Source organism: Parus major, chromosome 2 (genome assembly GCF_001522545.3).
Source record: "Parus major isolate Abel chromosome 2, Parus_major1.1, whole genome shotgun sequence".
NCBI lineage: Eukaryota > Metazoa > Chordata > Aves > Passeriformes > Paridae > Parus > Parus major.
The window spans coordinates 137,775,130-137,802,155 of NC_031769.1; the positions used below are offsets into that span (position 1 = coordinate 137,775,130).

The window sequence follows — 27,026 nt, forward strand, 5'->3', positions numbered from 1 at the left end:
TGTCAGCTTTTAAGAAAGCTTCTTTCTTCTCTGCATTTTATCTCAATATTTTATGTATTATATTTTAATTACTTTTCAGAAGGATAAACTATTAGAGGAAAGTTGAATTATGCTGTTGCACACAAATATACTCCTGTCTTTGCCAAATAAATCTTTCCATTTGCATTATCATATCACACTGAGAAATAGCTTTCTGAACAGCACAAGCAGTTCCCTCTCCCAGAAGTGAATTTTACATGATAAATCCTATAGAAGATAATTTTGTTTTCTCTGACAGAGGTGAAGAACACTGCAGAAATAGATGGAAAAAAAAGTTGCTAGAAATGTTACTCCTGAGCAGCATCAATATTTCTGGGGAAAAAAAGAGTATTAGAGACACCTGCTTTTTCTGTAGTAAAAAATAAATCTGTGCTAACCTCTGAGTTGAAAGGACCATATCTGTGGCCAGCAGCATCTGGTTGCTCAGAGTAGAAGGCATAAACATAAGGCCTAAAAGAAAGAAAGGTCTTGTTCAGGTTAGCTTTCTTTTGACAGCACCACAAAAACACAGGCTAGCCAGGTCAAGTCAAATCGAGCCAGCTTTCCAGTGAGACTTATCTCAGTGGAAAAAGAACTGTTTCTCAGGCAGAGAATCCTACAATTATTAGCAGTTCTTTGTTTCCATGGAATGATTAGTTGTTTTGCAGCTTTATTAGACACAAGAACACATGCAAGGAGGCACATGGGGTACCACCTGAGGACACATGCTCATTCTAAACATTGTAGGAGAAATCAAAACAGCAGCTCGTCTGAGCCTTGCAGCAGCACGTGGGAACTTGTGTAGTAGAACCCACTCATAATTAAAATCTTAACATTTTCCTAGTGCTCAGTGTTCAGTTCTACAACTGCCATTGCCTGTAAGGTTGTTAAACTATATGAGGCTCATTAGGATAAGAACAACCCAAGTTAATCCATGTAACTGCATGCTTTTTGGTAAGAAATAAATTCATACCCTACATTTTTTTGGAAGAATCAAACTGCTGATGGTTAAAAGTTGATATGAAAAAACCACCAAAACCCAAATCAGACAAAATAAAAAACCCCAAATCCCAAAGAACTCACACTAAATGCAAAACCCAAACAAATCCTTAAATCAGACAAAAACAAATTTCAGAATTAAATTTTTGTTTGCTCTTCAGGCTGCTTATAAAGAGAAGACAAACTAGCAGTTATCCAACAGCAGATGACAACAAGTGAATTACCTTTCATTGTCTGGAAGGGTTAACCACTGAAGTATTGTTAATATTCTGCGCTCATGGGGGATGACACTGGACCACAAAATACAAAGATATACATTGTTACCACAGAATACTAAAAATATCAACAAAATGTTTGAATGGACAGAATTTATTATGAATATAATGTATCATAATAGCATAATTTGCTTTCAGCATGCTGTATCTTCCTTGTTGCTTAAAACTGATTCTTAATTTGCAAACAGAATCACATCAGACCTCCTAAATGTCTACTTACTTCACAAGAAAGATGATTTAAGGTTCACAAATGTAATCAGAACTGAAAGCAGTAAATCCACCTCTTCAAGGAGGAGTGAATAAAAAATTATTAAAAATAAATAAATAAAAATAAACAAAAAATATTCACTCCTCTTCTAAGGAATGAATGAAAGATACATTCTGTCAGCTTTCACCCAGATTAAATTTTCTGTATGTTGCCACTGTATAGCTGGAATGGGTAAAATCCACTATATTGCACACATCAGTACAGGTTCAAAAAAACCACCCTGCTCTGGCAGTTCTTTTTCCTGTTTCCAGACACTGGAAAAATTTCCATTGCCTTAACAGCAGCTATTGAGGGCTAGGCTGGTGTGAATCAGAACAGATCCACCTGAAACACCAGGCCAGCAGCACAGGGACTTCTCACCCTGCAGAACAGACCCTTCCTTTACTGTTTGTACAGGGATGGCCATTCTCACTCGGCTGTTGAGGCCAAGTTCACACTATGAGAATAACTAACCTTAGAAACAGCTGTTAAAATTCCAAATATCTCATTTTAGGAAAGCTCTGCAGGTCAGTGACCACACAGTCATTTTAATACAGTGGCACAGTCAGTCCAGAATCCATTAGATCAATAGCAGAATCCCAAGGCAGGTATCAAACACTACCATCAGTCACCACAATGAACTGAATTCAGCACTCTTTGGAAACCACTGGCAGAGAAATAGAGATGGCAACAGCCATTTGGAAATACCTTTGTTTTTAATGCCTTGTAGACAAACAGTAGACCTCAGTCTCCAACCACACAGAGAAATTTTGGTTATTAAAAAAAAACATAAAAATGAGAATTGATATTAAAATTTGCAAACAAGGCAAAATTTTAAACTGGAATAATAATTTTGGGTACCAGCTAATTTTTATAGTTTTATTAATTGTGCACTATGAAAAAAAATGCATTATTTCAACAACTCATTTCTGACTAAAATCTTTTGAAAACTCTGTTTTCCTGAAAGAGTCTGCCTGAAAATTTTCCCAAATATATTCTGTACACTGAACAAAATAATGCAGTTTTAAGGCACATATATTTCAATCATACATGAATTGGCTGCTTCACTCCCTTGCTAGAGCCATTCATATAACCTGTCCTTGGGTGCCTTTTTTACATTCTATATCCCCAAGTATGAATTAGCCAGGGTGTTTATGTAGACTATGTAGCTACAGCGCTTAGGAATCACATTCATTTCTTTGGTTTGCAGAACACTGGAGTGGAGCTCTGTCAGAATTCATCTTGCAAGCCTAAACCTATCATCAGCTTGGGGTGTGCTTTATTATTCACTCCATATGCTTTATGATATTTAAAACAGTAAAATGTATTTTTTTTAAAGGAATCACAAGAAAAAACAGTCAAAACCCCTTATTACTTCAGTCTTGTAGCTTAAACATTTTCTTTGCTCCTGCAATCCTGCCAGAAACTGTAACAGAAACACTGATCTACATGAATTTCTCAAAAATTATTAAAATTCATTCATTTTTGGTTGTGAAGATACATTTTAGTGGGGACAAGGGAAAATAAGTTGGAATCATTAGATTAGACAATCATTAGACAAGAGAACAAACAGCAAAGATCCTCAAGGCTGCCTCTTGGGAAAGGGAAATGGGATATCTTACTCAAAGCACAGGCTGTATTGTAAAATGAAAGAACCAGACTGTTAAGTTGGGGATGTCAATTGACATAAGAGGACAATAGAAGTCTTCCACACTCAGAAGAGTAAGAAACATTGCTGCCAATACTAAGGGAGCAAAAAAACCCACATTTTAAAATGAAAGACAGTAATTTTTCACATAGTAACACATCTTTTCTTTAGACAACTGTTTAAAGTCAGTAGCTGAATCTAAAGCAGCAAACCGTAGCATCAGCTTTAGTTATCAGAAACATTGCACAAATGAAACAATAGAGGGTTACAGGTAGAGTCTCCAATCTACTCAATGCTTAGAGAAAGGAAAACTTAATAAACACTAACATTCAATTAATTCTGAATTATTAGTTAAAAATCTCTATAAAACAGAAGGTACTTACATAGACCAGAAGAACGTGCCAGCTTTCACCCCTTGCTTCGCTGCAGTAATCCAAATCTAATGAGGAAAATATAAGAGGATTAGAATGTGCTCAGATCTCTAATGACTCTCTGAAATCAAAAGAAAATGTTTTCAAGACACATTATTCCCAGAGCCTAGAAGTGAAAATTGCAGTTTTCAGCCTTGGCTCTAATTTGAAAACAAGGAGTGACAAACCTATGAAAACTCTGTAGCAGTGGGTCAGCTGCTGTGCTGTAGACTTTCACCCCTAAATCTCTATGTTGCTTTTAATTAAAAGCACGAAGTTTCATGGCCAGGAATTCCTCCAGTATTTAATTTCATTTTCAAAACCCAGCCACTACTCACCTGACCCATTTAGGTCCAGGTTCCGGAGGATACTCAACTAGAAAGGAAAATACCTTAACACTAACCAGCATCTGCATAAGTGTCCCTCTTCCCAGTATCCTACAATCAGTAGCCATCAACAGAAAATGTGTTAAAAGAGAGCAAATAGGCCATAGAGAGTGACGAGGTGTTAAGACTGCAGGGAAGGACACTTTCCTACACAGATGTTTAAGAACTTTGTGAGCTCACCCGATGGGGTGATTGATGGAAATGATGGAAAAATATCCGTGAAAGTTTCAAACTCTTTTTTCAATACTTCAAGTCCCTTGTATTTTTCTAGCTATAAATCAGTTTGCAGCAGAAAGTTCTGCAATGTAGTCACACACTCCATGAGTGTATTTTTAATTTTTCTTGGTTTAAAACCTGCTGGTTTTCAGTGGGGTTAGGGTACGTTCTTATGCTTCGAAACAGGTTAATAATTCTTTCTCTTCCCACTTCTATACAATATTCATGATACTCCCTTCTATTTATTCCTTTTCAAAGACAAGCTTGTTTGATCTTTCTCTAATGAAAGCTATACCATACTCCTGATTATCCTCATCACCCTCTTTTCTATCCTTTGACTCCATGCAAGGCAGGAGAATGAGAACGTCGGAACATCAGAAAGGTCCATAATCAAGGAAAGCAAACAATGAGTTTGTAGCTCTACAGAATTAAATTTCTCTTGTAAGGAATGATCCAAATTATCTCAAAACTCATTTCAAAAGTGGCAATGGTTTAAAGGCCAGCACTTTGTACAGAGCTAGATTATTTCCTCCCATTATTTATGCATACTGCAATGTATAAATTTCCTAAAGAGTGAAGACAAAATGTAGCTGACTTACATAATAATTGCAGTTTTTTGTTTATTTTAAATCAACTCTTTGAAAACACATTCAAAGGCCCTGTATCTTGCTCAAACATGCACTATAAACTGTCATCTGGACATGAATCATTCAAATGTCATGCCTGAATTATTCACACATCAATCTTAATTGAGATTGATTTGGCACAGTAATGAAAGATTATTTGCACAATGAGGCTATAGTTAACAGCAATTAGATTTGGATACTGTAATATTATTTATGGGAAAATTGGTCATATTTGCCTTTCCATTGCCCTGGACACAATCCTTACCTCTCATCTTCTATTCCACCAAATCTGACTGGACCCAGGCCAATTAAATTAAAATCACAGCTCTAAAATTTTCATTTTATATTTATGTTTACATTTTATTCTAACTTTTTGATAATATATCCTCTTTTCCAGTGGAAACTACATCCAGACTAACACTATAGAAACAATGTTTTATTAAATAGGTGCAGCAAGATGAGGAGAAGAATAGCCACGGGTTTGGAGCCAACACTTTGTTTTCAGGTTTCTCCTCAAGAATCTGATTTCAGGCTTGGTTCATATTTACACACACTCAAGCTGCCACCATGCAGGGAGTCCCCCAAAATATCTCCCCCAGCCTCTGCAGCCCCAGCCTTCCACCAGCAACTCAGTTTGCACAGTGACAATGACCACAAGATGATGTGGCTGCCAAAAAAAAAAATCCAAAAAAAAACAAAACAGCTTTGACTTTATATAGGAATTTGGGGGTTGTAGGTGAATATCAGCAATGTTGTTTTCAATATCTCAGGACACTGAAATCAGAATTTCACAGGATGCTAGCTCTGATGGGATGGGACCAAAGGACGCAAGTGAACTGGAAAGACAAGGAAGTATGCCTACAACCTAGTGACCATATCACTGAGCCCACACACTGCAGTCAGAAACACAACTGCAATGCAAGGATGCTCGTTTGTGCCACATAAGTCAGCACAGTCAGGGTATATAACCAGCCTAGATACTGTCTATTCCCAGGTGAAAAAGGGCCCACACTTAAGGCGATTATGTTTTCCTTTGCATTGAAGATTTATTCATAGAGAAAAACCCAATCACGGCAGAGAAAGTCCTAGACACATTCAGCATGAAATGTGTATCAGCTCCCACTGTTATGCTCTATCTTGTACTACTTGGAAAATCATTGTCCCCACAGCGGATTTTTTTTCTTTTAAAATGTTTGTGTTCCTGCAAATTCTAAATAATTTTGCGGGTATCTCCGGGAAGGTAGCAACAAACTAAGTCCAGGGAACTCTGTGTTTGGATTTTATTATCTGTAAACTCTAGTTTCACTTCCTAGTGCTTTGGCCCACACAGGCCCATACTGTCCAATCTGCTTGGTTGTCTAAATGAGATCAGCCAATTTCTACCCTCAGCAGCTGACCGTGTCCCACGCTGCTCCTGTCTTAGCACAGCTGAGTTCACCTCTGACCCTGGCAATTTAAGCAGTGATTTTAAACACGTGACAGAAGACAATCTCACCCCAGCAAAACACTTGTCATCCTGACAGATGAGCAACTGGATCATTGATATATTGCCAAGGTACCCAGCACATCTGTGAGAAAGTTGTTGCTATATTTTTATTCTTGTTGAGCATAGTGTGCTTCAGGAACACCTTCACTGTCACCTGAGAACAGCGCCTTTCTGCACTGGGGCAATGCACATAAGTGGAGATCACTCCCAGTTGTGCAGCCATAAGAGCAGTATAAGTGCAGCCTAAAGGCACCCAGACTTCAGAGAGGGAAATGCTGCACCTGACAGTATTTCACCTCAGGAATGCAGCCATTTACACTGGCATTTGCCGTTTAGATGAGTACATTCTGCCGCACTTGAAGTGCATCAATAGCTAAGACAAGGATCTGTTGAAGTCAAAAATCAGCAAATCAAAAGGTTCCTATCTGTCTACAACATCAGAGTAAGTCTGAATGACTCCATCCTGACTTTGGCAGGCAGAATCTGATTCAATTCAAGCTTACAACAAACCACGACTTGACCTCAGCTGTCCTTTGTTTTTTAAAGGGAAGGAAAAAAAACAGAAAAAAAAACCCACAAAAAAAACAAACAGCCAACCCTTTGATTTATTTAAACCCAAACTAAGAAAATCCAACACTATCCCCACCATGATACCTAAAACTGCCACTCAGCAATACATTTGTGGATGTCTTCCAGCATGCAGAGAGGCAGCCATATCGAGGTGGAAGGATTTCTATATTGATCATCCTCTAAATAAAATACTCAAGGTGTTTTAGAGTTGAGATAGGGCTGATGAATCTAGCAGTAGCTGTTTCTACTACAAATGCTCCTTAGTGGATAGGCAAAATTAGAGAACAGACTAGAGCAACTGCTGGGAGCACACAAGTTTATTTACTACTTTGCCTATAGGATAATAACTCCAGTAGAAATGTTGGCAGAAATCTCTGCCTCTTTCAAGGCAGACTACAAGTTGTGCAGGAGGGCAGGATAGGAAAAAAATTACCAGATGCCCTCTCAGCCTTGTCTATTCAAACGAGTTTAAATTAAGAAGCAAATAAGGGTTATTGTTCTTCAAGGTCAGCACCATTTGTGAGCTTAGGCAATTTATTTGCCATACTTAATTACATTGGGTTTAACTGTTAATATGTTAGAATTTTATAGTCAGCTGTTTAACCATGGCAAATGTTCACTCTTTGCTTGCATAGGGGAGAAGCCTAATTGTCTTGCAAACTATATAAAGGCCATATTTCTCAATCAATTTGCTTAAACAGAGAAAAGGGGACTAAATATTTGAAAAATAATAAGAGGTCAACCACTCTGTCTTTATGCCATGCCCCAGGAAATCAACAATATCTAGCTTTTCCAACACAGAAAGACCTGTTAAATTACACAAACACAGATTAAAACCTATGCATGTACACAGGCACATGTCCCAGTAAATAATATACATGCTTTTCTAGATATATATGAAACATATCCTGTAAGTTTAATTACTTTTCTTTTTATATCCCCTGTGCTGAATGACTAGAATTCTCCTCCTTTATTGATGGATAAAAGTAGACAAGGCTAAGCAATAGGTTAGGTGTCAATGCCATATGGAACACGGAAGTCCATGGTTCTCCCTTCTTCTTACTGCTAGACACACTTGCACAGAGGCCAGCAAGTACTTCATCCAGAGTTATTCAAGATAGGTGTGGAATTTTCTTTGAGAACCTGCACAGAAAGTGGGACACCTCCCTGGTTTTAATCTTCCATGAATAAACAAGAGCCCACAACTTCACAAAGGCTGACATGTATTTGATGTGTCAGATGCATCAAAGGCTGACATAGCAATGGGAAATCCCTTCCACATCCAGGCAAAGATAGGAAGGAGGAAATCACAGCATTTCCTAGTAAAGAAACATGTACAAGACTGGTGCAAGCATGTAGAATTAATACCATTTCTGCACCATTTGCAATTTGTTCTCTCAACAAGGTAAAATGTGGAGTAGCTGCTTTTCCACAGTTCTTATATGACACAAATGTTCTCCCAGACTTGGCAACTAAGCATTGCCTTCTTGCCCAGACAGAAGATTTTTGGTACAAGAAGCCTATTAAGTAAACAGACAGACTCAGAGTACTGTTGCTTGTTCATGGCTCAAGCTGGATAAAAGGAAATTCTTATAAAACAGAATTACAGACTTCTCTCCTGATTCCCCTACCAATCAACAAAGTGATTGCAAGACATGTTCAGGATGGAAAGGCAGATGACAACTTTCTGAAGCTCCTTCTGCAAAAAAAAAGTTCCAATAATGGTTTTATTCTAAATATTGATATATAAATTTGGATGAATCAGGAATATCAAGTTAAGATGCAGGGTGATGATAGCTAATTTCCACAGGCATACCTTGAAGCCTACAAGGACAGCTTCACCACATGCTGTCTGTAACCTAGGAATATCATGGCCATGTTTAAGGATTAACATCTCAAGATAGTCCTTTTTTGAGGTTTGTTGTCTTTAAAAGGTTCATAGTGGACTTAAAGCCACATGCAAGGCACCCTAAACTTCCTTCAATACTTTTATAATTATGATATTTCTGAAGTGAAAGACACCTTTTGGACCCAAACTCAGATCCAAGTCAGGTTGCCTTGTGAAGGAGCCTCTCTGTCCCCATTAACCACAGACCAGCAGTTTTCTACCTTGCTCCTTCTGACCTTGGAGAGGTTATTGGGTTATTTCTAAAGATCATGAAAGATCACTTAAAAAAAACCTCAATATATTGTCTGTAGTGTAAGCTAAAACTTACTGCATCAAACCAAGACATGGAAAACTACTGCTTAACAGAAGCCAAAGACAGCTGGGGCCTAAATTTAGTGCCTAAAGTTACTTGAAATGAAAACAAGAATGTCAGTGTCATGAAAAATGAGCAGTAAATTTAGTTTCCCCCATGGGCCCTAATGCTCACCATTTCTGTGAGATGCTGTTGCAGTATGAGGAGTGGTTTTATGGCTGTTTCCTGTGAAACCCTTTTGTTTTGAAAACAAGGTGGTTTTAAGCTTATATAATAAATCAACATTGTATACTAAATCAGGAAGTCCCATAACCAGCTACAGCACCCTGAAACATTTCCAAGCTACTTTCTCCCTGCTTTTCCCTTTCTTAATGCTATTAATTTCTCATAATTCCTGGAGTAAAAGCATTCAGGTACTCATCTTCCAGATCCCACTGATGTCTGTGGTAATCTGGCTCTTTCCAGCAAAAGACTGAGTATTAGAACAACTAAAGAAAGAAAAATGGAAAGACCACCAAAACCACCCCACATTTTCATAGAACCATATACAGTAGGACAGTTTCCAGGAGCAAGGAAGTTTTTCAGAGATTAACAACGTTAAATAACATTCTCTTCTAGGCAGTTTTAACCATAATACACTGCTGGGAGTCTCAGACTTTTTTTTCTGCCTTCTTGTAGAGAAAAACAGTAATTTCCAATCCTGTGCAAACCACATCCCACTCTGCAGGTTTTGATTATGTCAGTTTGAGACCCAAGACTTAAAGAGAGCCAGCTGAATATGTGTTATGACAGACGGGATTCCTGTGATACGCAGACCAGATATCCCTTCCTACCCCCTTAATTGTACTGTCTTATCTTTCAATACCCAGCTATTTTGGGCAGTCCATGTCAATGTCATATTTAAAGAAAATTATAAAAAGGAGATAGAAAATTACTGCATCTAACCAATACACAGACAGAGATGACCTCTTATAAAAATCTGCTGTTCTCTTATCAAATGTGCAATTCTTGCACATTCAGATAGAATGTAATTTATATCATTTCTGCAAGAGATCTATCACCTCCTTATCCAACTATTGTGGCAGGTTTCTTCATCAGGTTTGCCCAACTTAATGGGTTCCCCTCATATGATGTGTATGGGGATTGAATTATAGTCCTTTGTGCATTTGCTTCCAATTTTCCAAAGACATGTCCAGTTTATTACATGATTTGTGTGTTTCCTTTTTAACAATTCTTCAGAACAACTGGTTTATTTTATCATCCCTACTTGGGTATGCAACACCCCCACGCACACACACCCCATCCTCTGAGGGTTTCATCCAACATAAAGTCACTCACTGTTGTGTAACTTTCTTGAACTCTTCTCAGATGACATTTTTCATCCAGAAAAATCTTTTATTCCCTGCAGTAGCATAGGTGTGGGAATTAACAATGTTCCCCACACAACACAGCAGGTGATAAAGTATTCATAGATTTACATAGTACTTCTAAAATATCATAGTTTAAACATTTGTACAAGCTCCAGCAATTAGTTCTCCACTGACACCTACCTAACTATGATTATGGTAAGATGCAGAATTAAATTTGCAATGCATAATTAAATTCCAGCTGCTTAATGAGTTGTCACACAGCAGTTGAGCCACAGGATTATCTGTGAGCTTGGCTCCAGACTGGAACAGATTTTAACTGTGTGTCTCTGTATGTAGTGAGATAAAGAGGTTACACACTGCTGCTCTTTCACTGCTCTGAGTTTTGATCCTGACTCTTTGCTTCCATCTGGAAAGATAATAGGTATGCTCCTCACCCTCTCTTCTCACCACCCATGCCAACACTTAACCCAGGTCACAGCTAGCCAAGGCAGTGCCTACACTCACTGACAGATTTTACAACAGCACAAATACCTCATTCTGGCTCAGCTACAGCCAGACACATCTGCCTGCAGCTCTAAATTGCCTTGTCTCACTTTTACTGTGGACTAAACAACATGCAGACAACACACACTTGCTAAGCCTACAACTGTCTGAGTAATTCCCTTTAGCCTCTTGGGATCTGTCTTAAGAGATTTGGGGGATGATATGGATCAATTCAGCAAACAGATATAGCAGATTATGGTGTTCCCAAACCCCTTCTGATTTCCTCACCTCTACCACCTCACTCTGTTGTGAGGTTAATTCATCAGAGAGCACTTAAACCATAGATCCCTAAGCAACCAGTGCAATGAAATGTGCATGCACCTTGGCTTTCTGCACTTAAAACTTACTAGTTTTACTTTTGTCAAAGCAAGCCATCACAGCATGCACTAATAGGGTAAAGTGCAGCAGAAGCAAGGGGATTGTCTTAGCTGTAGTAACACAGAGTACTTGGAAGGACTCAATTTCCTTGCCCAGAGTAAGGGCTCAGAGCTAGACAAACCAAAGCCAACACTAATCTGCGAGACTGGACATAGTTCAGCCTCTGCTGCTGTGCTTAAGGCAGAAATTAATTCTCAAGTTTCCACAGTCTCTGCAGTAAATCAGGTAACAGTGATTACTTGTGGACTTAACTAATAATTATGAAATTATGCCGTGCTATGCTGACAAAATATTTATACTAAAACTGCTCAAGAACATTACTGGGACAAAAACCTGAGAAACCCATAATGAAAAGGAAACATTATGCCATAGTAACAAAATTACAGTGCTACACTGCTGCCTCAAGTAAGGGTTTTATCCTAGTTGCGTCTAATTTATACTTATCAGTGCAAACACCTTTCCATAGTCAATGGATTTATTATTCTGAAAATCAAAAGCCAACTCAAAACATTACATTAAACTGATAGACAGAGAGGCAGCTGGCGGGGGTGGGGTGGGGGGTGGTAGGAATTAGGTACAAATTGTTCACATATGTTTTTTTTTAATTATTATTATTGGCTACGTTCCACAGCACAGGGGGAGGGGAGAAGAGAGAGGGAGAAAGAAGTAGGAGGGAATTTGAAACTTACTGGTTGACCTCCCCACCATCTGTGATTGAATTTCTCTCGCCCTCGAAGACTGAAGCTGGCATCAAACACTGGGTCATACATCGAATTGCCAACAATCCCATGTGATTCAGGATAGAGTCCCTTTGTGCAGAAGTAGATTAATTAGTAAAACCCTAATGCACACAAATCAGTGTTTCATAGCCATCCACAAATACAACTAAATTATTTTAAAATAAGTATCTTTGTAACTATATACCAGAAAAGATTTTTACTTTTGGATAAGCACATTTCAATCTGGCTGTAGTAATGAAAGCCATAAGACATGATTGAATTGTGCTAAAAAGCATAAAAACTCCTGTTACTCAACACTTCAATGTTTTTCGCACTGTTTAAGGGTTAGTTTGAAGTCATCAAAGAAAAAGCATAAATGCATGAAAAGAAGATTGATTTGTACTTTCAGTTCCTCTTCCTGAATGCCTTTTCTGGACACAGTAATTCATTCTCTGGTTGCAAGAGTAACACTTTGCATTTCTATTTTATAACATTTTATCTTCATGAGTGCTTCTGCTAGATAGGTTATTTCCAAGAAAATAATTTAGTCAGGTCACCTAAAGCCATGGCTTTATATCACAATTTGTCCTGCAATAAAAGCAATTCAGGGAGAAGAAGGACAGAAAATTCCTTTCTCTGGGCCTCTTCCCTCCCAACCTATTCTTTCTCCATACGCTCCTGTCTCATCCATCTAAACATTTGTGCAGTGGCTGAACAAAAAAAAAAAAAAAAAAAAAAGTCCTTTATGGCACCTTTGGGAGCACTGTCAGTGTCACACAGGTGTGGGGACAGCCTGGCTGCCAGCCCTGCCACTGAGCAATGCTGCTCTCACTGCAGGGCCAACACAGTGTCCACACACTCAGCAGCTGCACACTGCCCCGCTGACTTCAGCTGCTCCAGCACAGAAACAACTGCTGCTTGTATTCAGGGCAGCATTTCAGGGGTGGTTTTCTTTCCCCTAGGAAAACTTTGACCTGCAATTATGCAGCAGTACAAGTAACTGCAAAAGCAGGCATAAGAAAGCATAGGAAAGCTGTGACAGTGTACAATACAGACAGATACACTCCATTTCATTGCTTCAAAATAAAATACTTAAAATACTTGTTCTTCAAAATCAATAAAATACTTAATATAAATAAATACCAAAAAGGATGGACAATGAAGCAGTTATATAACACACACACACACACACACATATATATATATATATTAAACCTTGTTTCACACATTTCTACTCCAGTGCAACATTTTATCATGAAAAAATCCTTCCCAGGGACTTACAGTAGCAAGGGTGTATAAGTTGGGGAATGTTTTTGTAGGGTAAACAGGTCTCATGTAAGGAGAATGTGTTCCACAAGACCCTGAAAAATCAAATGCAAACATGAGGAAGCAAAGCTCTTAGACATGGAAAACAGAACTAGAGAAAGTAATTTCTGTGTCTCAAAATGATGCATAAACTAGTTAAATTTTAACTAATTTAAATGAACTTTCTGCTGCTTAACAGCAGTCAGCAGTAAGGGCAGTAGTAAATCTACTTGCACTCCTTTTAGTTCACAAGTAACAACTGGAATAATGCATCCAGATGACAACAGAACCAGCTATATATTCCCACAAAATGTTGGTTTTTTTCCCCTGAGCTAGTCTTCATCCAGAGTCATTGAAACTCCCTTGTTAAGTAAAACAACATGAGAAAACACAAGTTTATTTTAAGTAATAAATACACCAAAGCTGCAGTTTCACACTGGACTTTGTGGCCTCAGCCTCCCCCCATCACAGAATCATTTAGGCTGGAAAAGACTTTCAAGATCATTGAACCCAGCCATAGCTGGCTACACAAATATGAGGGCCAGCGCACACACAGGGGAAAAAACCCCAACATATTTCAAGGGTATTGGCACACACAAACCACCAAGCAATACAGAGAGGCTCAAATATGCAGCACACACACCCAGTCCTCCACCCAAGGGAATGCCCATTCCCAGGAAGGTGAGTGCAGGGCATGTTTTCAGGCAGTTACCAGGCACCAAGTACAGCTTCTGCAGCCACTTATCCATACATATCTGACATTTCTGAATCAAGTGGAAAATTTTGTGGGCACCTCCCAGCTAGCTTGTAAGCATGCATGATACATATCATGTACTAAAGATGAATTTCTTTGCTGACAAAACCACATGAAGGTCACGGATTTTGAGCAGCATTTCCCAAAGCAGCAGCTGTGTGCTGCATTATTCAGGGTGCTTTCAAGTTGATGTCACCTGATTTAAGGGGCACCTCTGCAGTTTCATCTCCATGCTGACCCTTCTGTTGATCAATGGACAATGAAAGTAATTGGGCTGCATTTGGTCCTTCATTTATTGACAGAAAATGGATGTACTCACTCAGTTTTTCAATATTGGGCATGACCTTGTTCCCTTTCTTCATATATGATGCACGGAAACCATCAACCGAAAAGATGATCAAAGGAGGACGAACAAACCTTTAGGCATAAGCAGCAGGAATAAAAAGCAGCATTTCAAAATTTTAGTTTTTTTAATTTCCACTTGCTCACTGAGCATCCAGGAAATCCATATGTTCAGTTACTGTATAAACTATATACAGACTAAGTCTTTTACATACTTAACAGACCAAGAGAAACTGATAATCTTCACATTTAGCAACAGCCAGTGTTCACTCAGTAAGTGAAAGGGCTGATATCCAACATAAAAGACATCTTCCCTGAGCAGCTAAAAACATATAACCCATAAAGGCAAATGCTTATAGAAGGCGAAGGAGAGGGAATGGACAAATACCCAGCCCAGCACACAAACTCTAGTTAAAATCCACATGTCCCACAACAGTTGGTCTTCTTTCTCAAGCAGAAGTCCGTGGGGCATTTGGAGCATGCTCTGTCAGGCACAGCTCATTCTAACATGCTAAAGATGACCATATTTCACATTACTTTATTACTTCTTGAATTTACTACTGCTACTGAAAGTCAAGTCCAAGCTGGCAGATATGTGCCATGGATGGACACACCTGGACTTTCAATGTCATCTGCTACAGGGGCTAGCAGCTGTCATTGTCACCTGGAGAAACATCTCCAAACTATCCTCCTAACAGCGCAGGCTGAGCTGCGACCCAACACAGCACCCAAGCAGATGCTTACCTTTAGGGATAATAGTGAGACAAATGGTTTCAGAAGTTACTTACTTTCTCCATGTTACTCATGTGCTCAATTCCTCACTAAGTCAAGCCTGTACCCAATTCCAGTTTGGAAATTCTTTCATTTGAGAACATAATGCTAAAAGTACTAAATTTCATTTAAAAAGAAATGGCCTGAACTGTGTTCACATATGTCTTAACCTGAATTTTACTGAGAGCAGAACAGCCTAGGCCTTTTCACTGACTTCAGAGGAGTCTGGCTACCTTCCCTATACATGTAAAGTGAAGCAGGCAAACCCAGCAGCAGGTAATCTGAAATCTGAAGACCAAGAGCTCAAACCCAAATATCATCCACCACTACTCACCTAGCAGCTCAAAGACAAATGCATGACAATATAATGAGCCTAAATAAAGGCAAATGTATTACAATATTATGAGCCTAACTGTACAAATGTTGAAACCCAGGGAAGAATCCAACCCAGAGTCATTCAGCCTGCATGACAGAGCCAGTGCAGAAATGTGGTGGGCAAAGGTCCAAGGCAGAGCCGGGGACCACTAGACTTGCTACATTTGCCTTTCCAGGTGCAAGCAAAACACTTACCCTGCTGGACATTCAGGAGCCTTTATTTCTTCACAGTCATCATCCACCCAGTGTGTTTCTCCTACCAGAAAAGTCACATTGGAGTTTCAAAAAATAAAAATTATGAAATATGTGGATACAGCTACAGGTTTCACAGAAAATATATATTAAAAAAATAAAGTCTACCTCCAGTTAATGGACTGACTCATCATATTTCTCATGAATAATGAGAATGTCTTTTCACAAAGTTGAACAAGTGATCTGATTATATTCTACTCAACAAAAAGATCCAAACTAGCACTTCTACAAGAAGCTCTTAAAACTGAAGTTAAAAGTGTCCTTTTGACTGCAAGAGACAGTGGTAACACCTTAGACATAGTGGTCATCTATTTTAATTTTTTTTAATTTTTGATCTGTCAAAAACAGGTAGTTCTGCTTCTGGCTGTGAATTCCTACCCTCCTCCCATCAGTTCTAATGGCTCCAGGAGCTGATTCAGCTGGCTAAAGGCCCCAAACAAAACTCATTCTGGGGAAGAAAAACAACTCTAAATAGTTTCCAGCTGGCTTGGAAGAGTGATCAGCTCATGGATCAGGTGAGACTTAAGCTAAAAAAAACCTTAAATATTCTTTCAGAGCTAGATTAGTTAAAATTACTTTGTGTAATCAACTATTTTCTTAAGGTTTTCTATAGACTGCTGAATGCTGTCTATAGAGTGGCTTATGACTTGCACTTCTACGGGTCAATTAAAAAAAACAAATTGTTAACTAACCAGTCTACTTCCTGAACCTGGCACTATTAAAGGAATTGCAATTCAATTAAAAGAACAAAACAAAAAACATCATCAAAAAGGCCTGCACAAAATGTGTGCTGCAGCAATTCCAACTGACCATGACAGGAGGTGGAGGGACAACTTCCAAGAGAAAAAAAACAACAAGCACCATGTTATCCTCAGATAGGCAAAGGCACAAATAAAGAGGAAACACTGTTCTCACTTAAAGCTTAGTCCTGTCAGAGTTCCAGGGTCATTGTGATAGTTTGTTATTACCCAATTAATAGAAGATTATGTATATTAAAGCTGGATACAAACAAATTCCTCTGTCTTGACCCTTGTGAGAGGAAGCTAACAAAAAAGGCAGGAACTGGAAACTATACCAGTATTTAAGTGGTCTCAGCTTTTGGTTTCTTTGGGAAGGGGAAGGACAATCTACAGGGATTTGTTGGAAAATACACATTTCATTTGGATTCCCAACAGCAAAATCCAAGGAAAGAGAAAGGCCCGTTTTTAGAGTATGGATGGATCTGGACTATTATAATTTGGTGAATGTATGCATTTGTCCAAAATGGTGAAACAATTTCAAACTGTAACCCTTGCCCCAGTAAAGTTAATGAATGAAGAAAAAGTAAGAACTAGGTGAGATACAAAAGCAAAAACCTGTAGGGCTCATAACCAAGAATCAAGACCTGCTGTGAATGGCAGACACAGTAGACAGGCAGGATACGCTCTGAAAGAGCAGAGCAGTGGATGAAAATAAAGTCTTCAAAGCCCATCCACCCGCCAAGCAGTGCAGGATGTTCTGCAGCCATGGGGTGTCACAGTCACCTGCAGCACACACCACCCACCTGAGAGTAATAGCCCTTGGATTCTTGCAACTGCTCTTCCACAAGATACAGATATTAGGCCAAGTAATTTGAACAGGAGTTTTTGTGATGGGGGTGGAGAGGTCTTTAAGACAGAGATAACATATCTAGGAATGCCCTGTTCCTTCTGAGACCATCAGATATCCCTGCAATCCCTGTGATGCAGCCAAATGCATCTGAACACTGTAGGGCTTTGCTTTAAACTCTTCTTCATCCACATTCACCTCTTCTCTTTCTACCATTATCTCTACAGGCAAAGATAATTTTCTTCAACATATTATTCACCTCTGCTATCGCCCAGAAAATTAAAAATGTGATTCCCAACTTCCCCCACCTCCCTAAAAAAACAAAAAAAATGACACAACGAAGAACAAACAAAAAAAAAATAAAAAATCAAAGCAAAACAAGGAGAGTAGCTCTTTTGGATGAAAACTCTTTACCCTGTCTTCTATTTGGATTGGAAAGATAAGAGGTAGAAAGACCAAAGACGTACCTTTGCAAATGACTTGGTAATTAGTACAACAATCTCCTCTACTTAAGCAGTCTTCAGAGCAGTGACAAGCATTGTCATCATTCCTGGTTTCTCCACAGCGATCTTTGGTACACTCCCAGCCCCTTGCTAAAATATTCACAATGTAAGCAAGAATGAGAGATTGTAATCAAAACAAAAAGTATTCATTCACGCTATAATGAAAACACTCTAGTCGTTAAAGTAGGTATGTCAACCAGAAAAAAAAAGGACCCTTGTCGCTTGCAAGTGCAGGAGAATTCCTTCACAAACACCTGTGTGAGTATTTCTGCTACCCTCAGGTGTTGTATTCCAGATTTAGTACAATCTGAATGCCAGAAAAGGTGTGGAAAGGAAAAGACAAAAAAGGATCTTCAAAGATAAATGGTGGAACCTGAAGCACAAACTAAGAATTCTGGTGTTTCCTAGGTAAACTCTGCTTTTCCTCACAGCTACTGCGGTCCCCTGTTCAATCCACAGAAAATAAGAAAGTAGAAAAGAGACTATGTCGATGCAAAGTGATGCCTTACTCCCACCATCAGTTCCTCCCTCAGAGTACAGATCCAGCAGCAACCTCAAAGATATGAAAAAACAAGAGCTGCTCTTCAAGGAAAAGCATGGCATGGCTGCTGTGAAAACTCCATCATTTCTCATCTTGCAAATTAATTTAAGATCTGGCTTGTCTAAATTAGGTGCTCTCTCAAGGGTAGTGCATTGCTTTGGAATGGGCCTATGGTTTTTAACATATGATTTTCCACAATAAGGCCCACCCAAGCAACTGTAAAAATCACTTTAGACAACATGCACCCAGTAAAAAGCCACATATCAGAGTCTGTCTTGTCTTTTATCCCCTTTTCTGCTTCATTTGGGGCTTTTTTTCTGTAAATGTGTAACATTTACAGATTACATGTGATAATTCCCTGAATAAATGCCTGTGGGAGTACATGATCAGTAACACAACAGCCCCAGGGGCTATACAGGTATCCATAGGCATATGTGAACCCATGTGTCTGCTGTGGACAGGAGGGTAAGAAACTGAAATTCTGCCCTTTGGTAGCAGATATCGTGCTGAAAGTCTGCAAAAGAAGCCTCTCATTCTGCAACCATTTACAACAGGGTCGGAACAGCATCAGCCTAAAATTCAGAAACTTATGACCTGGAACCAAACTTGTTTTTCATACTACATTAGCTCACTCTTTTTTGATACCAATCTATGAAAATTATATAATCATAAACAGAACTGAGGAAGTCAGGACTTTCAAGCATGGCACATCCATGGGCAATGATATTTTTAATCATTCCACTTTTCTTCTGGCTGTTTAGTAAGTGTAATACTTCAGTAAAGCATGAAAAAGTTCAATGGCTAAAATAAAAGGCACCTGTGTCAACTCTGACCACTATGCAAACACTAAAGGAGATGGGTACAACTAATAATGTAACTGCACTATGCTAAGAAGTAAAATATAACTCATGTCCCTCTTTGAAGTTTTCCTTGCCTATGACTCATGGAAGAAAAAAAGCCAAAAAAGAAAGTGAACTTACTGCTGTATTTCCACCCACCAGGGTCTAATTAATTGAAGTCAAATGTTTCTACCAGTGCAGTAATATGCATCCCAATACCTGGAAATCAGGGTCTGGGGCACAGGTAGCAAGCCCTGGCTGTCCCCTGCTCCAAGAGGACTGGCACTCCTTCAATGATCCCAGCTTCCAAAGCACCCTCTCAAGTGAGCCAGAATTGTTCCAATATTAAGTTATCAGCTGGAAAAAGTATGGCTGACACAAAATGACCAATGTCCAGTTTTTAGCATGACTTCTGGTTGTAAACTAGAGGTCAGACTGGTGCCTAAACACTGATCATTGTTTTTAATTTACTGTCAGAAGGTCAGTTTTTCTATGTGGTATGAAGAGTGCCCTGCTTTTTCTGACCCACAGTAAGGAGCAATAGGTGTACATTCCAACTGCTCCTTTCAAGGAAACATGGACTGCATTTTCACAGAATCACTAGGTTGGAAAAAACCTCCAAGTTCATCGAGTCCAATCCGACCCTAACACCTCAACTAAACCATTTTGGGCTGAGCTGAGCCTGCCTGGCCAAGGCAAGGTGAGGAGGAGATGCAGGTTATGCCAAGGAGTGCTGGTTTATCAAGCAGGTCCTGACCATGGGCAGAACCCAGGTGTCAGCAGCACCTGGCAGAGCAGGACAGGAGACCCATCATACCTGTCTTTAAGCACAGCTCATCAAAGTCGAAGCAGCAGCTGTTGTAGCTCTTGCACAGGTTGTCACAGCGGCAGCCAGGAGGCTCTGCCTCTTGAAGTTCAAAGCATCTGTTTTTGCAGGAGCCAGAGGTATTGATCCAGGGGGAATCTGACAGGACTGTGTGGAACAAGAAACAGGGCAACATCTGTCAGGCTGGCAGCGATGGGACAGGCAGCTCAGCCCTGAGCCACTCGAATGAGCAAGACCTTGGATGCTTGCTCTGGGAAAGAGAAGGGAGCAGGGAGAGCAGAAGAATCGCTAGAAGAAATGAAAGAACAAAAAAAAAGAACAAATTCAAAAAAAAGTTGTTCTTTTGAGGAAAAAATAAAGGAAGCAGCATGCTGTGATAGCATCCTGCAAAGAAACAGCCCTGGCTTTACCTCTGTAACAATCAAGAGATCATTAGCAGAAATGTATTGAAGTCTCCAAGGCCCCATTCCAGGAGCTGCAGCTATTCCACAGAAGCAGGCCTTTGTTTTCAGAAACCAAGTGACATTTTCATGGCTGGCTGGGCAGTTTACATAGGAAAAGACCCCAATTAATCAACATGCAGACAGCAGGACTTGGTTTGCTACACTGGAAGGTGTCAAATCAATGTGAAGCGTGAAGGAAAAATTTAAAATGCTCATAAATGAATGGAGAAATAAAGCAAGGCTTTTTGGTGGGCTTCTGCAGAGCACCAAATTATAAAAAACTTAAAAAATACAGAAGTATTTAAGAAATCAATAATTATTATGTGTATCAGTAAATACACTGGAGGACTGCCAGTCTGCAAACCATGAATAATGTATTAGACTTCAATAATCTATTTATTAGTAAGGCCCCTTAATGTCAAAGCTGATATATGTCTGCTCTTTTCTCAAAACTTACTATTTTATACACTTTATATATTTTAAAAGTTTTTCTTGTCAGAGGATAACACATAGCAGCTTATATGAAGCACAAAAACTGTGTGTTGTTCTCTAGGGTTAATTGTATTTTATGAAATAAAGTAAGGAATGTATGCTATCCTTTAAATACAGAGGTGTTCCAAGGAAAATTTCACAATGCCTTTTGTTCCTTGAGAGACCTATTAAAAGCATTTGAAATTGTCTTGTGTTTTGTTTTCTTTTAGGCCATGGTTTGGTTTTGGGTTTGGCAAACTTCACCATGATTAGCAGTATGACTTTTAGAGGACTGACGCAATGGCACTTTTGGGAAATAGCTGCTCTGATATTTTCTTATGTATTTTTCCCCCTACACTTTTACACAGCTGAGAGTTTAGTTTCCACATAAACTGAAGGGAAATCTCTTCCCAAGTAAGATGGCATTAACTGAACACTGTGAGAATGGATGGAAAAGATGATGAAGGGAGAGTTTGGAGGTGACATGGTAGCAGCTGATGTCTCACCAGCTCTCATCCCAAGCACTACTGCTCCACCATTTCCCTCAGAGTGGCACTGACTGGACATCAGCACAAACCACTTCAGGGGGTAAACCTGTCAGAAAATCAGTGCTACAGGAAGATCATAGGGAAGAAACCCAAACATACTGTGGTTGTGGCTCATGACACTTACATGTCTAGGCACACTCATATAACTGCTGGAAAAGGTAGCAGCAGACAACTCCATCTTTCTGGTTTTGTGGGATTTTATTTCAATCAGGTCAGCAGCACTCAGGATAAGTAACATCATACACACAGTGAAGTTTCACTCTATAGGTACATACCCTGCAAGCATGCTCTTAGTGAGCCATTAGTATTTTGGCCATCTGAAATTCCACGGAGATAAAGATCATGCATCTATGCTTGCAATAAACAGATCAGTATTTTCTTTGCTTACATAAGTGGGTCGCAAAGCTATGCTAGAAATTAATCACATGAGAATTGTTTCAAATCATGTTAACATTCAAGATTTTCAGAGCTATGAAGCTGTGGTCCTTATTCTTGATGACAGCTGCTTCCTATCAAATGCTTCTGAAAATCTATTACCAAAAATATTTTAATGTTATTTAACCTCTTCCTCTACTTTCTCTTTTGGAAGCTAGGTATTGTACAATCACAGATCCAGTAAACTGCAGATTAAAGTATTAGAAACTTGAAAGCATTACATACCAGCATATAAACCTTACCCTGGGCATTACCCTTTTCATTTCAAAGGGCTAAGAGTGAGATCTTTTCAGAAGGTCAAAAAAAAAACCCCAAACCAGCATATCAGCATGTGTTTAGGAATGAGAAGGTGTAAATCTGACTACAGACTATGTATGAGATAGTTAGCTGCAGCTCAAGGAATGTCTACCTGTTGTAAAAAGCAGCTCACTTATACCAGGAAACCACCTGAACAAACTGCCCACAGAAGATGTGCAAACTCAGAGATTGAACATTTTGAAGAAGGGCTGGGCTGAGATCTGTCAGAAGCACTTCTGTAACAACTGACCAGGTCTTGGGATATGGAGGTCTACATGGCTGTTCAACATCCCTTCTAGCTCCATCTTCTATAATTGCAAGTAGGGTTTCCATTTCATTCAAGAAAGGTTTAGCCCACCTACCTTGTCTAATTTTTTCACATCTCCTGACAACCACCTCATTAGTGATGTCGTGAATTATCCCAAATCACTTAGCAAATTCAAGTCACATATCCTGAGTCAATGTAGGACACTTTCCATATCACAGCACAAAAGAGAACTTGCTGGATTTCTCCAAATACATTAGGATTGCTCCTTTGTTTCTCATGCTTGACCTTGCCTTTGCAGCCAGACCATGCTTTTCAGGTCGTGCACAATGCCATGGCACACGTACTGGCACATGAAAAATAGTTTGAAAATATATCATCAGGAGCTCTCTCCCTGGTGAGCACCTTCAAATTAACAGAAACCCCTGTACAGAACAAACTTACACAGTTTAAAATCCTTTTTAAAATTCCCACATCCCTCCACAGCTCCTGCAGTCAGATGGTGCAGCAGGCAAAGGGACCTCAGCCTGAAGGTCCTTCCTTCCTTATTTTATACATAAACCTTTTCACATTGTTTTCCATTCATTCCTTTTATCACCACTAAGTTCAAAACAGCCATCTAATTGTCTTCTAAGTCATAGGTTAGACAGCAAAGCTACATAGGGCAAAAGTGCCTTTGTGATTCATTTCAAGGAAGTTGATACATTTCTATTTTAAGGGTGTTACTTTTATCTTAGAAAGTGCCATATTGAACTATTTCTTTTGATTCTGTCTGATTACAAGGTTTAAAAGTAATTAAATCCATTCATTTGCAGTAGTGTTTAAAACAGGACTATACAATATAGATATGCTTACATAGTCATTATAAGAAGACTATGTAAAAATTTGCCATTTTAGATCCCATATGGAACCTATATGGAACAACCAAATACTGGAAAAAAACATCTGGAGCGCTAGGTCTGCTAGATGATACTCAACTTGCTTTTCATTTTTGCAATGAGTTAAATCCATATGAAAAGTTAGATAAGGGAAAAAATGCAGCTGCTCCAACAGAAGGAAATCATGATTCCATTTTTAACAGCATGCTTAAAACTACAATGAGAAGAGACAGAACAACTACAGTGTTTCTCCTTCCAAAGCATTAAGTTATCCTACTGTGATCAAGAACCATGCTTCAAGAAATTACTAAGGCCATTTTCCCTGAAAGCGGTTAAAAAGATGGCTAGGAAATTCATAAAGCAAGTAACTTACAAAGGCAAAGTTACGGAAAAATGTGAGCTTTGGTTCTCTACTGTCTCTTAAAATTTTGGGTAAAAAAATTTGTTTCAGTTAAAAAATTTGTTGGGTGCAAATATTCAACATCTCAAGTGTTTAAAGACATACATCTGTACACTGTAAAAAGACAAGAAGAAGGGGTGTTTTAGCCACTGTGGTGGTACTTTGGCATGCATTTGCACGGTACTAGGAAAAAGCATGATGTTTTTGGCTCACAGCAGAGTTCTATGCTATCTGAATATGAAAATTTGCTTACAATTATGGTATACCTCTAGAGAAATAACAAATTGGCTTCTACAAAAATGCTTGGTGAAGAAAGTGTTTTGTCAACATAAAATAGTTCTCAAAATCAAGACAGTTGGGAACAAATAAGCTAAAGAACAGTGAATTTAAAAAAGAATTTATACCTATTTTTTTTCTGGATATTTCATTGGACTTCTGATTAAGTAGAAATGGAAGTCATGCAACTAAAAGTGACTAAGTAGGTTCTTTGATCACAGTGTTTTCAGTTTGCTAAAAAACCCACACATCTCCAGTGTAACTTTTTGCTGTCTATACTTTACTGTGACTATACTCCTTTATGCTTTGCTATCATACTTTTTTTCTCCTGCAATAAAAGTAACCAAGCTACATAAACACAGAATGGACAAAATCCTCCATTACTTCTGTCCTTTGTTATTGCACCCTTGACTGAACTACTTCAATGCCAGATGCTGGGTCAATCCCACCTGTAAGCAAATTTTAATAGATTTCCAAAAGTACCCCATCTCCTGCCCTTTTCAAGAGATTTCTGCTTCTTCCTACTTTTCTGGAAGGCTAGTCCTCCTGCTATTGCAAGAAGCACATAGCTACTATTCCCAGCTCTGGAGGTGTTGAACAGTGCTGGCTGGCTCAGCAGAGTCGGCACTGATCAGCTGCAATGGAACTCCAATATCAGACCTCTGGGTCTTCAGTAAAAAACAGCTGAGCCCTGCCCTAGACAGTCACCAGTGAAAGCAAAGCAACTGGCACTCAGGTGTTGAACACTTGAAATGCAAATCCTTCCCATCCCTAGTACACACACTACACATCTGTTCTACAGTTAACAATCTAGAAGATTTTTAAAAAAAAATTTCCAAGAAATTATTATTACTTCTATAATGATCAAAAGCAACAGCCACTATCTTCTTGATTACTTAAACGCCTCTGCTCAGTGATCAGCAGCCCTGATAGTGGCTGTAATTAGACACCAATTCCTCAAAGAGAGCGGACAGGAGGACACAGATACATTACCAGGAACGCAACAAACTCTGGCCATGGCAAACAATTTTATAATTAAAATTCGCAGACTATCATTACAGACAGGCATTGCAAATGAAACCCTTTCACTTCAGTTATGTTAACCAGCTCTAAGTCAATGACCACAAGTTTCCTTTCTCCTGCCAAAGGAACAGAGACACAACTCAAGCCTGCATTTTCTTGAATAAAAAAAGACTAGTTGTCTGGTTCATATATTTTTCCATTTGGACTATGCTTGAGATCACAGAACCCTATACTGCCCCACAACACAAATAACAGTTCCTCCTGTGGCATGTTCTTGCTGTCTTCCAAAGAAAAAACAGAAGAAGGCAGAAGAAAAGCAGAGGACTCAGTGACAGCACATCTGCACGAGCACCTGCTCTGCTCTCCAGCCCTCTCCGCCGTCAGATGTCTGCCGTCTACTGTTCACAAACCATCATGACCTCAGGAGCCACAGAAATCCCAAAAGCTTTCCTCACCAGTGCCTCTTGAAAGCATTAATCAAGTTTCTAGAAACCGCTTCAATAGCTACCAAAATAAACCCACCACCCTTAAAGCCATCAGGGAGTTTCTCTTAGCGCTACAAGGAAGCTATGCAGAGTACAAAACACTGCAAACACTTCAGGAGCCGATGAGACCAGTCTCTGTGAGGCTGACAGTGCTCAGTCCTAAAATAAGCTAAATTTTCCATAGTCACATGCACACAGAGCAAAAGTTTAAGTAAATAGGAGACCTATAGGTGAGTCCCAAAGGTCAACTGACTAGGGCTCAGTGAGTTATTTATTCTTCTCTATATCCTAGAGGGAAAAGGAACAAGAAAACTACTGTTACAGAGTAGGAACGGTTCCTAACCACATTCTATAACATAAGGATGTATGGTGATGTACAATTTACGTCTGCTACTGTACCTGAGACTGGGCCCTCATCCCATTCTTCAGATCTCCTAAATCGATTTGTCGTAAATCCCATGCAGACATTTACTCCAAAGGCAAAAGCAAATAAGGATATAACCTGCAAAAGTAAAATAGCAAAGTAAGCAAACTGTGCAAGAAGCAGGACTTTTGCACTAAGAGCACTATGCATAAAGGGCAGAGATGGTCCTCAGTACATTGGAGCTCCCCAGCACTGCAGTTCCCATCACTGAAGCAGCAGCTGACAGCGTCACCGTTGGAGAGTAACACAAACCAGAAGGGGTTTATGAATAAAACATCTCTTTCTGAAGCTGAAACGCTCCTTTTTGTAGGAACTTATTCAGGAGAGACGGGCTACTCCTCCTCTAAAAGCAAACACGCTCCTCTCCTCCCCTACCTGGTGCGAGTGGACGCAGCCCTGCTTAGCCATACCAGGGAATTCTTGAAAAGCCTGCGCCGCACCGTCGCCTTTTTTTATAGTGAGCGCAGAGCTCTGTTTGCTCGGGGAGTTCAGGCTATTAGCTACGAGTAATCCCACCTGGTGAGGTTGACAGGCTCGTGTGATTTGTCCAGGGGGTGATTTCATCATGTTTCACTCACAAATCGCAGCTCCGAGTGCGAGAAGCTCCAGGCATCATCGCTCGCTACGCCCTCCCCCCGAACGCACACCCGCGCGCTTTTATGTGGTTTCCTCTGGCAGAGCAGGGCTCGCTTGTGCCGCTGCGGCCAAGAGCTGTTCCTGCTCGTTTTATTCTCCTCACAAAAGTAACATGCTTAAAAGAGAAACCAAATGCGTCTCCATCTGGCTCAGAGAAGAAACTGGGGGAGGCTCTCTGGGGGCCGCGCGATGCAGAGCTCCCGCGGCCGCTGTCAGGTGTGGCGGCCCGGGGGGCTCGGCCCCGCTCGGCCCGCGGCT

The 27,026-nt window shown here is 39.6% G+C and overlaps 1 protein-coding gene across 7 annotated transcripts in view; it reads right to left on the reverse strand.

Annotated features, from left to right (window-relative positions):
* ENPP2 (ectonucleotide pyrophosphatase/phosphodiesterase 2) overlaps nt 1-26,965 on the reverse strand; it is a 56,502-nt gene extending 29,537 nt beyond the window's left edge. For 2 of the 7 annotated variants that reach the window (XM_015619270.2, XM_015619268.2), the window contains exons 1-11: nt 26,508-26,742; nt 26,108-26,210; nt 20,179-20,334; nt 17,946-18,071; nt 15,835-15,895; nt 14,471-14,568; nt 13,374-13,453; nt 12,063-12,182; nt 3,571-3,626; nt 1,242-1,307; nt 417-489 (exon numbers count right to left, since the gene is read on the reverse strand). In XM_015619270.2, coding sequence (XP_015474756.1) covers nt 417-489; nt 1,242-1,307; nt 3,571-3,626; nt 12,063-12,182; nt 13,374-13,453; nt 14,471-14,568; nt 15,835-15,895; nt 17,946-18,071; nt 20,179-20,334; nt 26,108-26,210; nt 26,508-26,699 — 1,131 coding nt within the window. In that variant the 5' untranslated portion in view covers nt 26,700-26,742. Of the gene's footprint in view, nt 1-416; nt 490-1,241; nt 1,308-3,570; nt 3,627-12,062; nt 12,183-13,373; nt 13,454-14,470; nt 14,569-15,834; nt 15,896-17,945; nt 18,072-20,178; nt 20,335-26,107; nt 26,211-26,307; nt 26,406-26,507 lie in introns of those variants that run through there. The other 5 variants (XM_015619271.1, XM_015619269.3, XM_015619274.2 and 2 more) reach the window with 5 other exon arrangements.
* Between the last annotated feature and the right edge of the window lie 61 nt (nt 26,966-27,026).